General features: G+C 39.5%; 1 protein-coding gene across 7 annotated transcripts in view; it reads right to left on the bottom strand.

Annotated features, from left to right (window-relative positions):
- The window catches only part of PRIMPOL (primase and DNA directed polymerase), a 42,925-nt gene that overhangs the window by 24,235 nt on the left and 2,670 nt on the right, over nucleotides 1-16,020 (bottom strand). For 6 of the 7 annotated variants that reach the window (XM_058436932.1, XM_058436931.1, XM_032149007.2 and 3 more), the window contains exons 3-6: nucleotides 11,386-11,624; nucleotides 9,612-9,709; nucleotides 7,168-7,297; nucleotides 3,022-3,169 (exon numbers count right to left, since the gene is read on the bottom strand). In XM_058436932.1, the coding sequence (XP_058292915.1) occupies nucleotides 3,022-3,169; nucleotides 7,168-7,297; nucleotides 9,612-9,709; nucleotides 11,386-11,565 (556 nt within the window). In that variant the 5' untranslated portion in view covers nucleotides 11,566-11,624. Of the gene's footprint in view, nucleotides 1-3,021; nucleotides 3,170-7,167; nucleotides 7,298-9,611; nucleotides 9,710-11,385; nucleotides 11,625-14,797; nucleotides 14,882-16,020 lie in introns of those variants that run through there. The other variant, XM_058436930.1, reaches the window with a different exon arrangement.

Below are 16,020 nucleotides of genomic sequence, written 5' to 3'. Positions count from 1 at the left end.
ACCTTCTGAATGAATGCATGAATGTTAAGGAGGACCAGGTGAACAGACCACATCGTGTTAGACAGCAGCAACAGCAAGCGCAAAGGCCCAAGCAGTACAGAAAATGTGGCCCATGATAGGAGCCGAATGAAAAGGGCAGGGTGGTGGGAGATGAGGCTGCCGACTTGTATTTATAATCGCTGTTGTTATTCTTATATTAATAATATTAGTAATATTATTGATATTTTTATTATGGGCTAAGCTCTGGAAATACAAAAGTAAGAAGCAGTCCCTGCCCTAGAAAAACATTAAGTAGAATAGAGGAGATGACAAAGAAAACAGGAAATGACCTCAGGAAGTGGTAAATGCTTTGACACAATAAGCCCTGGAGGTTCTCTGCAACCCAGAGGAACACTAATCTAAGTAAGGCTTAGGGTTGGAGATGTGACAGGAACAGCTTCTCACATGGCTTGATGTCTACAGAATCCTAACAGGCCAGGTGAATCTGGAGGCACAACGGTTTAGACAGCGGCATCGAAAAGTTCAAAGGCTCAAGGACTAGAGGAAATGTGGCCCAGCATAGGAGCTGAATGCAAAGGGCACGGTGGCAGAAGATGAGGCTGGAGCACAGCGGGCCTCGCTTTGCAAGCTAAGGCATCCACACTTTTGCCTGAAGGCAGCGAATAATCACTGGAGGGTTTGAGGCACACAGGTGGCAGAATCGGCTCACTCTAGTCAGCTGACTGGCTAAGTAGGGCGAGAGGCACAGAGAGGGCAAGGATGATACCAACGTGTCTACTTGGGTAACCGGTGACACCACTCACTGATACGCACATCACAGAGAAAATGTGCCTCTGGGGAAGGATGAGGAGCTCAGCACAGGACATGCCAAGTTGGAACTGTCTGTGTGGGGAGTGTTTAGAGGCAGTTGGCTGGATGGGTCTGACATCTAGAACAATCTGAGCTGAAGATAAAGATTTCAGAGTCATCAGCATAGGTGCATATCAAAGCCATGATGGTGGCTGATCATCAAGGGTGAGGATAGAGTGGGAAGAGGGTCAAAGATGGACTCTACCATTACTAATACCTAAGGGATTATGAGAAAACATTTTAAATGGTTCATTTTCAAGCCATGATAAATCTAAGTACTGGCAACCAGCCTGCAAATGTAACAAACCACATGGCTCATGCACCTAGAAAGTCACAATAAGTGAACAGAATGTAGGAGGGTCAGCCCATAAAAAGGAAGAAAGTCTGTTATTGGAAAATCAAAACTCAAGTGGGGAAGGGGCTGGGGTATAACCTTATAAGGGGGATAACGAAACTTAGGCGATGTCTGGGAAGATTGTTAACCCCATAGTACTCAGCCAATGAGGAACTGGGGGAGGGACTTGCGTGCTAGGAGATAAATTACCTGCTGTAACTGCCCTGAATGTGCCTGTCTACCAGACACCCAATCTTGTAAGGTCGTTATTAAAAGTCTCACTTTCGGTCAGGCACAGTGGCTCATGCCTGTAACCCCAGCACTTTGGGAGGCCGAGGCGGGCAGATCACAAGGTCAGGGGATCAAGACCATCCTGGCTAATATGGTGAAACTCCGCCTCTACTAAAAATACAAAAACTTAGCTGGGCATGGTGGCACACGCCTGTAGTCCCAGCTACTCGGGAGGCTGAGGCAGGAGAATCACTTGAACCTGGGAGGAGAAAGTTGCAGTGAGCCAAGAACGTGCCACTGCACTCCGGCCTGGGCGACAGAGCGAGACTCCATCTCAAAAAAAAAAAAAAGTCTCACTTTCACTGTTCTCCATGCCTCTAAGTCCACTCTTTGGGTTTGGATGGGTGACTGCGTTTCTCACAGGATGAGGGAGAGAGACTGAGAAGGAACGTCCAGCTGAGCTACCAGGAAACAGGCAGGTGACGAGAGCCTTGTGAAAACAGCATGGTGGGTCTCTGTGGCCACCTTCCCCCAATCCAGAAATCACGTTCCTGGCTTTCATGCCAGTGCTTTAGTGACTATGTCCAGGCCTCTTACTCTAAGTGGCCGTGAAACTCTAAGGCACTAGCAGCTCTGAACCGAATTACCTGTTACCTGAGCTTCAGTCAATCATCTGCTATTTGGACCCTTGCCCTACCCCTGCTTTGATAAGCACTCAGGATTTGGCTTTTATTCAGACCTTCATATGGTGTTCCCATTCTAACTATGTGTTTCTTCTTTGCACTGACTTTGTTTTACACCTGGGCCCAGGCCTGAGATAAATAATCTGGTTTCACTTTCAGACTCATACATCTAGAATTATCCCAACCCTGAAGCTCTGCCTGGAACAATAAACAAGCCATCTTTGATACGACCTGGGACCGAAGCCCCAAAACAAGGCCGAAACAAAGGTCAGAAATCCAGAAACGAGACTGCAGATAAGGCTTGAAATGGAAAGGCCTCTCATGTACTTTCCAGGAAACTGAAATAAATCATGTTGGAGCAGAAACCACTATCTGGACATGGATGGCCATCCCAGTATCTATGATTAGAGATGCAAATGCCAAAGATGTCCTGAATAGGTTGATGCGTCTAGAACAGAAAGACAGGTCTAAAGCTAAGGGAAGATCTTGAAAACATGAAGAAGCACGTTGCCATTTTTTTTTTTTTGAGACAGGGTCTCACTCTGTTGCCTAGGCTGGAGTGCAGTGGTGTGATCTTGGCTCACCACAACCTCTGCCTCCTGGGTTCAAGCAATCCTTGTGCCTCAGCATCCCGAGTAGCTGGGACTACAGGCATGCACCACCATGCCTGGCTAATTAGTAGAGACAGGGTTTCGCCAGCTTGGCCAGGCTGGTCTCAAACTCCTAGCCTGAAGTGAGCCGCCCACCATGGCCTCCCAAAGTGCTGGAATTGCAGGTGTCAGCCACTGCACTCAGCCCACATCGCATTTTTTAGGATAAGTTAATGACCATAAAACTTGATAAGTACGCACAAAATTTTAAGAGGAATAAGAACATATGAGTTTTGAATACAACTCCATGATTTTTAAAAAGCCGTGTACTTACCAACATGAATATTATCTTTAAATGCCACATCATGGAGCTGAAATATTAAATGCTGGCTGAATTTTTCATCAGTGCTAGAATCCAAGTTCAAAACATCTTCAGCTGAGCAATTAACACCGTATAACTCTTGAAGTGCTTTACACACATACTAAAAACACAAGTAAAATGCAAATAATTTATATTTTTTGTTTTAAAATTTTTCTATGAGCAATAAGCATCTCTTTATATATCATCTATGAATTAAAAGGTCATTAATTTCTGATCAGGTGGGGTGGCTCATGCCTGTAATCCCAGCACTTTGGGAGGCCAAAGCGGGCAGATTACTTGAAGTCAGAAGTTTGAGACCAGCCTAGTCAACATGGTAAAACCCAGTCTCTACTAAAAACATAAAAATTAGCCAGGCATGGTGGCGGGTGTCTATAAGTCCCAGCTACTCAGGAGGCCAAGGCAGGAAGATCACCTGAACCCAGGAGGCGGAGGTTGCAGTCAGCCAAGATGGTGCCACTGCACTCCAGTCTGGGTGATAGAGACTCCATCTCAAAAAAAAAAAAGTCATTAATTCATTTTTTTAAATGGTTTTAAGTACCAGAAAGTGTCTACTTCATATTGAGCCTGAATCCAGCTCTAAGAATACAGCCTCTGAGACTACATGGCACTGGGCATGAAGCCCACACACAACAGAAAGGCAGCAAGCACTGGGGCTGGAGTCAGAGACAGCTCAGTGTCAGTTTTGGCTTTGCCATCTGCCAGCTCTATGACTTTGGTCAAATCTAAACCTTAACATCTCCCAGCTGCTAAACAGGAATAATAATAGCAGCTGCCTTTTGGAGTTGCTGTAAGGAATAAACAAGAAAATGAAATTTTTAGCACAGCACCTGGCACATGTAACTGCTTAAAAGCCTTGGTTGTGCAGCCTTAGGACAAGTCCCCAAAGCTTCAATTTTCTCATTTGCAAAATGAAGCTACTAAGAACTACCATGCAATATTATCTTGACATGAGCAAAAATGTTTATGAACTGCCGTCCATTTAGATACCTAAAAGTTAGGCAATAAATTGTATTTTTAATGATATTTTGGCATTCTACAACACCACACTCCCCTCATGCCCTCTGGCTTTACTCTTCTGTAAATTCTTTCTCAGAGAGGGCTTCCTTGATTCCCCTCTCTACATCAAATTCCCCCTGATACTCTTTTTCTCTTTATAGACTTACGCAGCTACAATTTTCGGTTGATTTGTGTGATTAGTTTGACATGTTTCCTCTGTATTACAGGCGCTCTTACTCCTTATTTGTTCTCTCCCTCTGTAGAAACAGAATCCTGATTTTTAGCTAGATTGGAGGCCATCCAGAACAAAGACTACATTTCCCAGGCTCCTCTGCAGCAGGGTGTGGCTGCTAAGTCTGGCCAATGGGATGTGAGAAGGAAAGTATGCCACTTCTAAGTGATCCTCTAACAGGCAAAGGGCATGCCCTCTCCTTCTCCATTTGTACTTACTAGAATGCAGACACAGTGGTATGAGCCATCTTGGACAATGGAGGAAGGCAACATCTTAGGGACAGCAAAGCAACAAGCCTAGTCCCTAACAGTACAGAGCCACATTCGATATTACTTGGGGGAGAAATAGGTTTCTGTCTTGTTTAAGCCAGTTTAATTTTGGGTCTTTATTATGGCAGCTAAATCTATCCTAATTTATTATCCTCCATTAGACTACAAAGTGTATGCCATCAGAAATTATGTCTCTTTGACTTACCACTTGGTAATCCTAGTGCCTGGGCACAGTGCCTGACACTTAGTAGAGACTAAAAACTGTTTGATGAATGAAGTCAACTTCTGTACTTTCGGAGCTAGAGAATAAATTTAGTGATGCTTTAAGTAGGACAAGTAATCATATTCTCCTAAGTTCTATTTCCCAAGATTAACTTTAATTAAAACTTTAAGTTACTTAAATAATTAAATTATAAAATCCAGAAGTTAAACTTATATGAGTGGATAACGTTGCCCTGAAACATGGTCCTAATAAAATACATTAGCACCAGAATTCATTCTAACTGGGGAGAAGGGGCTTATTGAAATGTGTCAGTTTAGCCACTGAACCAAAGGGTATTTTACATTATCACCAGTTATTATTAACCATCTGCTAAATTAACATAAGAGCTAACCTAATTATGCCTCCTCACAGTAAGACTCAAAGGAAAAAGTACTTACTGGATTATAAACTTATTGCATACAAAGTAACCAATAAATGAAATTAATTTCAATGTAATCATTATAAAAAGCATTATATTAAGTAATCCAATGAGAACTGTTCTATCTGCATGGTAAACATGTTAAATAAAAATGCTGTATAATTTTGAACTTAGATTTCTACAGTTTCTTCCAACAGTTTTGCTGATGCAGAAGATTAGCTACTTAAGACTCATTTGGATAAAGTGGTATAAAGAATAAGGAGAAAAAAATTCTGAACACCTACATGTCTTTGCCATACCAGTGTTTATTAATATGTGTTACAAATGAAATTTGCTCCAGTGTTCATTTCATTAGAAATATTTCTAGTTTCTAATGCAATGTGGTACTTCTTTGTTAATATGCAATGTTAAGTGGCAGTGAAAATCTCTGAATCGAGGTTCCTTGTAGCCCACGGAGAAACTACACGAGAAATCTTACTTTAGACTGTAGAAGAAATTCAATACTTATGAATTATTAAAAACATAATTAGGCCAGGCACAATGGCTCACGCCTATAATCCCAGCACTTTGGGAGGCCGAGATGGGTATATCACTTGAGGCCAGGAGTTCAAGACCAGCCTGGCCAACATGGCAAAACCCTATCTCTACTAAAAATACAAAAATTAGCCAGGTATGGTGGTACACACTTGCAATCCCAGCTACTTGGGAGGCTGAAGCAGAAGAATTGCTTGAACCTGGGGGGTGGAGATTGCAATGAGCTGAGATCACACCACTGCACTCCAGCCTGGGCGACAGAGCGAGACTCTGTCTCAAAAATAATAATAATAATAATTAAGGTTTAAAATTAAACAGAATTTACCAGCTGTAATGAAATAAGCATCTAAATTTATTTTTAGGGGTTCAATGGCTATTTGAAGAAAAACATAATTTGGGGTTTTTTAGGGGAGAGGTGGGGGGACTTTATATATGTTTCTTCTGCTTCAAAGCCAGGATAAAGCTAACATTCTATATACTTTTTAAATAGCATTCACATACATTTTCACAAAGATTTAAAATCAAGCATGTAGAGGTCCAACAGAGAATACTAGCAGATATTCTTTATCAAAAACATTTTAATTTGAATATATTTTAAAAGTTATAAAACGGGTAATCTATAACATTATTATTCAGTTAACATTTAAAAGAAAAATAGCTAGTCAATAAGTGTCAGTACCTACACTTAGGCTGAATAATAGTCAATACAATTTTAACACAACTTCCTGTGATACAATCTGAAAATTTTTTTTGAAATAATCCTAATAGAACTTAGCTGCACAAGTCCATGCTATTCCTTTTATTAGTAACTTCCTGGTTGACACAGCTAAATCAAAAATAAAGAACTACAATATTTTTTCTCTTAGTTAAAAATAGTGATAACTATATTTATAGACAAGATTTTACCATTACTAGCTGTAGGGCCTTGAATAGGAATTAGTTTCATCTGGGCCTTAATTTCCTCATTTCGAAAGGGACAAGATAAGATGATTTCCAAAATTCCTGCAAGCTCGAAAATTCTAATACTATTTGTAGTCAGTGTTCTTGAGGTTCATCTCAGTACCCAATTTTTACAGTAAAAATTATTTTGCCTGGCTTTTACCAAAGTCAGCTATTTGTAATGGAAGTCAGAGAATTAATATATAATTTTAAAATATAGAAAATTTCCAAACTGACATCTTTTTCAAAGCATTTTTTTTACCAGACAGTAAAATTGCAAACTATATGAATACAAATTGAACTTTCCTTCCTTTTTCACAGTTTACTCATAGAAATAATATTAAAAAATCCTAAAGTCAAAAGGAAGAGTAGCAAGAAAAAGAAGAGATACAGAACCTACATATTATGTAGGCTGAATTGACTGAATGAATAAGCCAATGAAGAGATGAATAGATAGAAATAAGAAAAACTTGAATTGTCCATTTACCTCAATGAGTAATGCAACCATCTTTTTCCCATCAGCTCCTGGGTTGGCAGGTTTGTTAAATTCCAAATCAAAATAAAGCTTGCACACAGCATTTTCAGGAATAACTTCATAGCAGTGTAAGAGATTTTTTCTAAATTGAATAATTCAAGATTGTTAAATTGATATCTTATACCTTGATTGATTGATTGATTGAGACTGAGTCAGCTCTGTTGCCCAGGCTGGACTGCAGTGGTGTGATCTCAGTTCACTGCAACCTCCTCCTCCTGGGTTCAAGCGATTCTCCTGCCTCAGCCTCCCGAGTAGCTGGGACTACAGGCATGCACCAGCACGCCTGGTTAATTTTTGCATTTTTAGTAGAGACAGGGTTTACGCCATGTTGGCCAGGCTGATCTTGAACTCCTGGCTTCAAGTGATCCACCTGCCTCAGCCTCCCAAAGTGCTGGGATTACAGACCTGAGCCACCATGCCCAGCCTCTATCTTATACCTTTTAAATCAGGGCAGTCTATCTTACATTACAAGTACTGGGTTAACTATGCTTTCACTACATACAAGTATGAAATAAGAACATGATAAAATGAACTGTTCACCATAGGTTTATGGCTCATCGTATCAAGGGTTTCCATCAAGCAAAATGCAACAGTTATATCCTGTAACATTATTTAACTGGAAAATACAGTCAATCTTACAGTGTTATTTATTCACAGATGAGTTTGATATTGTGTAATACCTCTATATTTGTTTTTAGTGTCACCATGAAACAAATTTTCTTTGAAAAAAAAATGTTCTTTTCAGGATTCCATATTCTTGGGATTCCATTAATTTTCCATGAGAATTTTTAAATTCTGTATTTTCACTGGAAGATCATATTTTAAAAATTGGTTAAAAAATTCAGAATCACCTGACTTTGATAAGCTCTCAACGCTCACGTTTGCAGTTACATTCTTTCTGGCATTAAGAGGAATGACTTTGACATGGGTTAAATAGGGAGAGATGCTGACTTAATTTGCAAATGATAATTTGGGCTAAGTGATATTCAGATGGCATCCTATACAAATTAAGGACTTGCAGTAATTTGAAGAGGGAAAAGTTATATGAAAATTGTATCATCAGGTGGTACAGGTAGTGGAGGAACTCAACACACACACACACATACACACACACACACCCTGTAGCAGTCAGTTCCATATTCACATGGGAAGATGAGACTGAGTTTCAGCAAAACATCTGTCACGTTATCTTAATGATTTTCGTTCAACTCTAACTGGTTTTGCATGTATATAAACATAAATAAATCCAGTTTCATATTTGAAGCTACTTAGCAACATTTGAATAAAAGTATTCTAAGTCAACATAGGGCATGCTAACAATTTACTCTCCTTTTCCATACATTACGCAAGTCTGAGAAATACTTAAATATGGCTGGGTGCGGTGGCTCACGCCGGTAATCCCAGCACTTTGGGAGGCCAAGGCAGGCAGATCATCTGAGGTCAGGAGCTCGAGACCAGCCTGACCAATATAATGAAATCCCATCTCTACTAAAAATACAAAAATTAGCCAGGCATGGTCGCAGGCGCCTGTAATCCCAGCTACTTGGGAGACTGAGACAGGAGAATCGCTTGAACTCAGGGAGGCTGCAGTGAGCCGAGATTGCGCCACTGCACTCCAGCCTGGGCAACAACAGTGAAACTCTGTCTCAAAAAAAATAAAAAAAAATCTTTTTAAAAAGAAATACTTGAATAGATCACTCAGTCAAAATAAAGCTAATAAGCCAGGTGCGGTGGCTCATACCTGTAATCCCAACACTTTGGGAGGCCAAGGTGGGTGGATTACCTGAGGTCAGGAGTTCGAGACCAGCCTGGTCAACATGGTGAAACCCTGTCTCTACCAAAAACATAAAAATGAGCCGGGCATGGTGGTGGGTGCCTGTAATCCCAGCAACTCAGGAGGCTGAGGCAGAAGAACCACTTGCACTCGGGAGGCAGAGGCTGCAGTGAGCCGAGACCATGGCACTGCACTCCAGTCTGGGCAACAAGAGTAAAACTCCATCTCAAAAAAATTAAGAAATTAAAACTAACACTAATAACAAATAATTTAAAATAGTAATAATGAAGTCAAGATAAAGCAGATATTACTAGGTAAGTAACATAAATATTCCTTTGTGATTAATAGTATAATTTAATACCTGCTTGCAAAAGAGAAATTTCAAAACTCCCTTTGAGTACACGCATATATTCGTGTATGTGCATGATTATTTTTCCCAGCACCTAGTGAGATACTCAAGCATTGCTATGACAAGAAAACTCCAGAATTCAATTCTAAGAGCAACTAGTAGTGTGGTCACAAACTGTGGAAGCCAATTCAGCCTGAACTAATTTCACCAAAATTCCTATGCAAAGGAAATGGAACTCTAGCTTAATGTGTGGTTCTGCTGCATGCTACCTACCTGGATTTATAGTAAAACCAAAATTCAGCATAGGTTGTCACAAGGTAAATACGTTGTCCATCTCCCACTTTGCATTCCAAAGCAAATACATGAACATCCTATATAAAATCAAAAAATAATTCAGAAAAATTCACAAAATGCAAACCTAAACTCAACTGTAGCTATTGAATGTTCATAAAGAATTTTTCATCCCAGTTTTCAGAAACTGTAATTTGAACATTTGTATTATTAAAAACAAGACAAATAGTCACTAAGTTTATGCCATTCAAAATCTAATTATACCCATTTTTTAATCATTCATATAAAAGGTGAAAACAATTAGAATATGCAGACCAAAGAGAAAAAAGGAGAGAAACCACTCTTAAAAATATTACTTGTATGACTTCCTATGATAGTTTTATTTCTTAGTTTATGAAATTAAACTTTTCAAAACTAATTATTATTATAAATGATTTGGGCTAAAATTAATTAGTAAATTCCCTAGTACATATAAAAATGTATGTAGGAGCCATTTTTTTTTTGAAACAGTCTTACTCTGTTGCCCAGGCTGGAGTGCAGTGGTGTGATCTCGAATCACTGCAACCTCTGTCTCCCGGGTTCAAGCGATTCTCCTGCCTCAGCCTCCCAAGTAGCTGAGATTACAGGTGCCCACTACCACACCCCACTAATTTTTTGTATTTTTAATAGAGATGAGGTTTCACCATGCTGGCCAGGCTGGTCTCAAACTCCTGACCTCAAAGTGATTTGCCTGCCTCAGCCTCCTAAAGTGCTAGGATTACAGGCGTGAGCCACGGCACCCAGCTGGAACCATTTTTTTAAAGGTTAATTACTGCAGTAGTTGTTTAAATATAATTGCTCGTGCCTCCTGCCATAAAGTTTCTTCTAATAGAGGAATACATCCACAAGTTCTTTTGTTTCCTCTTAGCTAAAGGTAGCTGGTGAGCCTATTTTTCTTTTCATGAGTGAAAAATCACAGGACTCAGTTGCTTAACCTTAACAAAAATCTTTTTGAAATAAATTTTATAGACTGGTGATTAGCAAGTCCAACAAGCATACCCCTATCTATATCTTTTTAAAATTCAAGTTCAAATGAATCTGTCAGTATTTTAATTTCTGCTGCTTGAATTAGGTTTACCCAAAATGACTAAGAAAGGTACTTCTTAAACCATTCTCATGAGATTTGAGTAAGCCTATCCTTACTAGAGAAAGGTAATTCTAAAACTTCCAGCACTTGGAGCTTTTATACAGCAACAGTGATCAGACTCACAGCACATTTATGCTATCATATAAGCATCTTATCTTTTCTTTCGTATTTCTTTATATTCCTCACAGTGCCCCCACCAAAAAAAGAATGTGCAATACACATCTGTTGCTTGATTTAGTGATTTTTATTTTTGAGCACCGTGTTCTTTGAAAGGCTAACACTTCTTTCTCCCACTTGCTAAATGTGTTGAAATAAATATGGTTCCCCTCCCTCTAAGCATAAAGCTTCATTTAAATATCATCACAATTTTTAAAAACTAATTGATACTAGATGTGTCATTCTTTTTCATTACTAATATAAATTAAATGGTTAATGATTCACAGGAATATTTTTCCTAAATCATGTGCCATTAAGATTGCCATTAAATTTTCTTGGTAGAATACATGGCCTGAAATGAAGACAAATGATAGATTTTTTTTTTTAGAGAATTGAAATTATAATGAAGAAGAAGAAGAAAGAAGAAGAGGAAGTGGAAGAGGAGGAAGAAGAAGAGGAGGAGGAGGAAATTACTTCTTTACAGCTTTTAACAAAATTAAAAGCTTGAGCTTGTCGATGAAATAGTCTCCAAATGGAGGGTGGTTCTTCTGGCTTGGACAATCTTGGTCTATACACTGAGGACAATGGTTTCCTCTCATAATGAGACGCTCGTTCTTCAATTTGCTTCAGTTTTGCTTCCCATTTTCTGTTCATTGGTTCAGAAGTGTGGAGAGAATAAATCCTATCCCATGTAATATTTCTATCAATTACGACTAAAACAAACAACAAACAAAAAGGCCATTAATTTCTTTGTTTAGAATATATTTTGTTTGATAAAGTTTCAAAACTTACTTCCTGACACTTATTTTCTTGTTTATTCTTTGCATGAAGTTTTACCACAGAACGAGAGCAAGGCTGGTTATCAGAAATTCTTAGATCCAGGTTCTTCATCTAATGGTATTATGACCTTGGACAGGTTAATGAAGCTCCCTGAATCTTAGTTTAATCAACTGAAAAATGGGAATCAATATCATCTTGAGTACTTTATATACTTAGCTTGAAGATAAATGTGATAAGACATAAGCAAATGTTCTCTAAATTACAAAGCCTCATGTAAATACATGTGCTTTTTGTATCATTATGGTTTTTACTATAACCATTTTATTGTATCACGTGCTATGACCTTGTCCACCCATTCTTGTGCTATTATTTCTCAGTGTAGAATTCATTTCTAGATACCAATGTACAGCTCTTAGTTCCCTTTTCCTGTTTCTGTCCATGTCTCCTCTCTCAACACAACTTTTAGTTGGGCTAGTTTTGGATGTCTGTAGTAATGGATGATTTTTCTTTCTATATAATACTTCCATGTCAACCATGCCTGGGTAAGGGGACCAGGCAATAATTTTCCAATTTGGGATTATAATTCATTTACAAAAGAAAAAGAATAGGTTTTTAGAAGAGTGGGAAAACTTTCACTCTAGATTAAAAACAGCCAAATCAGCCACAAAGCCCTTGCCATTTTTCCCATCAAGAGATGGCACCTAAACTCACTCTCGTACTGACTCTCAGCTTGGCCATGTGACTTGTTTTGGGCCAACATCACATTTACAAAAGTGAAGCAAGCAGAGGTTTAATGAGTGCCTTTGCAGCAGACCTGGTTATCCTAGAGTCCCGCCCTGAGATTGCCATGCCATAACTCGAGCCTCATAGAGAATGAAAGCCCACATGGAAAAGAACCAAGGAATTGCAGCCAACAGCCAGCATAAGCAGTCTGATATTGAGTTGGGCCATTCCGGACATCCAGCCGTCGTCTGAATTCAACGCATTAGTAAGCCTGAGTCCCAGAGAGACCTACCAAACTACCCAGCCAACCCACAGAGCTATAAGAAAAAATAAATTTGGTTGTTTTGTCTTTTTTAAGCCAGTAAGTTTGGGGCTGGCTTTGACATAGAAACAGGTAATTAACAGAGTTCCTCTCTTCATTAGTATCATCTCTGCCATAATTTACCTATGTGGAAAATAGATATATTGGGGCTTTTTTTAAGTGAAATAATATGTACTAAATCATTTAACAGTAAAGTCCTATTTCTTTGGTAACACATTTGTGCTTATTGAGTTGATAAACATTGTCTTGAATTTTAGCAGAAAACTTTGCAGCAACACAAACTCATTGGCAAATGAATGTTTCCTGGAAGGAAAACCAGAATCTCCCTAAAAGATTAAGAAAGGGGGCCAGGCATGGTGGCTCCCGCCTGTATCCCCAGCACTTTGGGAGGCTGAGGCGGGTGGATCATGAGGTCAGGAGTTCAAGACCAGACTGACCGAGATGGTGAAACCCCATCTCTACTAAAAATACGAAAATTAGCTAGGCATGGTGGTGGGCACCTATAATCCCAGCTACTCGGGAGGCTGAGGCAAGAGAACAGTTTGAACCAGGAGTGGAGGTGCCAGTGAGCCGAGATCACACCACTGCACTCCAGCCTGGGTGACAGGGCAAGACTCCATCCCAAAAAAAAAAAAAAAAAAAAAAAGATTACGAGAGGGTAGACCGGGCGCCATGGCTCATGCCTGTAATCCCAGCACTTTGGGAGGCAGAGGAGGTGGATTACCTGAGGTCAGGAGTTTGAGACCAGCCTGACCAATGTGGTGAAACCCCGTCTCTACTAAAAATACAAAAATTAGACAGGCGTCGTGGCGGGCACCTGTAGTCCCAAATACTTGGGAGGCTGAGATAGGAAAATTGCTTGAACCCAGGAGGCAGAGATTGCAGTGAGCTGAAATTATGACACTGCACTCTAGCCTCCTGAGTAGCTGGGACTACTCCATCTCAAAAGAAAAGAAAAAAAAAAAGGGAGTAAAACATCATGACCTTGTTAAAAAAAAACAAAGGCATATTATCCGCAGATTTCAAATTTGACATCAATCATAACAGACCTAAGAAAGATTATTCTCTCAGAGTTATACCTAATCCACATATAAATTATATACTAGGAAACAAATATAATTCTAAAGGTACTAATGTAAATTTCATAACAGGTATGCTTAGGGAAAATATCAATTCACTGGACGGAGGAGATGAAGCAATTTTTTTAAAAACTGCTTTGGCCAGGTGCAGTGGCTCACGCCTGTAATCCCAGCATTTTGGGAGGCCAAGGCAGGCGGATCACGAGGTCAGGAGAACAGTGAACCTGTCTCTACTAAAATACAAAACAATAGCCAGGGTGGTGGTGGCCTGTAGTCCAGTATCAGAGGTGAGGCAGAGGAATTATTAACTTTTAACAAAGTCCATTGATTATTAGTGAAGAAAATAAATACAGAATGCAATCACATCTGAATCTAGCTAGTATCTAACCAATAACTGACTACAAATGACTATGTGGATATTCATACTTCGTGACACTGAAATTTTATCATGAAAAATTGTTTGATTTTGTAAAAATCTTGGTAGGACCATGGGAGTATGTCATACATGAATATCATGGAGTCACAATGAAAAACAGCTTAAGACTCACTGAACTGGGGAAACCATGAGCATCAACAGAAGAAGAAAGAGAAGTTCAGTATATATCATGCCCCCTTCATGTCTGCACAGCTTGAAAATTTTAACAGCTGGGGTGAGCTTCAGAAGACAACTGGGGCTTGGTCTAGTCCAGCAGGAGGGTTGAATTACAAAAAGCAAAGGAAATGAACAGTAAGGCATTTGGCATTCTGGTTTGGGACTATCACATTCCTCATCCCTCCCCTCTGGGGGAATATGTCACCATATTAGAAATGCTTTTAATTCCCGGTGGTGAAAGAGTGTTGCCTTTCTTTTACATAATTGTGTATCAATGCTCCTTTCCACTCAGGGACTGTAACTATTTTTGGTAATAGTTTCCAAGTTCCAAAGGAAAATGTTTATTGTATTTTAAAAGATTGGGCTCTGCCGAGGCACAGTGGCTCACACCTGTAATCCCAGCACTTTGGGAGGGCCAGGCAGGCAGATCACAAGGTCAGGAGTTCGAGACCAGCCTGGCCAACATGGTGAAACCCCATCTCTACTAAAAAAAATAATAAAATAAAAGATTAGGCTCAAAGAGTTTCTATTATTTACTTCTTAACATTGCACAGAATGTTTGTTTAACCATGTTTGATTATTTAAGCATGGTCGATACCAATCCTTCAACTGAAGATGGTGGAGCTAGAAAAAAGGCTATGTTAATCCTTTTTGAGTAACTACAGTGGGAGAAGAGGCAGTGGGGATGGAAGGGGACAGATGACTAAGTAGCCCCAGCTTCCCTGAGTTTATGCCCAGACTTGCCCAGCTATGACACTTGATGGCCTGGATCCCAGGAGCAGCTGAAGGAGGGGGCACATGCTTCATATTTACTGGTTTCTGGGGGGACCTGAAGCCGGCCTGGCTATGGTTCTTCCTAGCCTAGTTCTCTCAGTTTCTTTCTTTCTCTTTCTCTCCTTCCTTCCTTCCTTCCTTCCTTCCTTCCTTCCTTCCTTCCTCCCTTCCTTCCCTCCCTCCTTTCTTTCCTTCCTTCCTCCCTCCCTTTTTTCTTTTCTTTTTTTCTCATCACTGGTCAATTCCTATTTCCCAACTCCAACTTCTCCCTCTACCCTGAGATTAGATTCATCAGTATTTTGTGTTTTCTGCCAATACTGTAGTTCTACGATTTGGTAATATCCTGGTATTTGATAATATTCTCTTACTATAATCCCTTTTCTAGCCTCTTGGAATGCATTTTTACTATTTCTCCCACTGCTAAAGTATTTATTATAAAGTATGTGATCAAAAAGCATTTACAAAAATATTATTATATAAGTTCACTTTCTGGATGAGTAACACCTTAAGAAATTAAGTATAAGTGACTGGATTTTCTTTTTTTCTCCTACTTCAGTCACTTTGCCTTTCTATGCTTGAGCAGAAGTAACTCATATTTAAATTTCCCCAAATCCTCTTTAAGGAGTAAGAAAACACACAGCGATATATTGTGCTTTTTTTTTTTTCCAGTTCCTCCTTTCTATCCTCCCCACAGGATCTCCCATCCAAATAGCATAACTCTGCCAGACCAATCACCCTTAAAACCATTTTCATCACTTTTCACAGGGATAATGATTCACAGCAACATTCAACTCACACAGGTAAACTAACGTCATGAAGTCTAAACTCCCCTCCAGAAT

The sequence above is a fragment of the Hylobates moloch genome, unplaced genomic scaffold (assembly GCF_009828535.3).
Source record: "Hylobates moloch isolate HMO894 unplaced genomic scaffold, HMol_V3 SCAFFOLD_3, whole genome shotgun sequence".
NCBI classification, from domain to species: domain Eukaryota; kingdom Metazoa; phylum Chordata; class Mammalia; order Primates; family Hylobatidae; genus Hylobates; species Hylobates moloch.
Note: the sequence above shows the minus strand (reverse complement) of the source record. Positions and strands in the feature narration are given on the sequence as shown.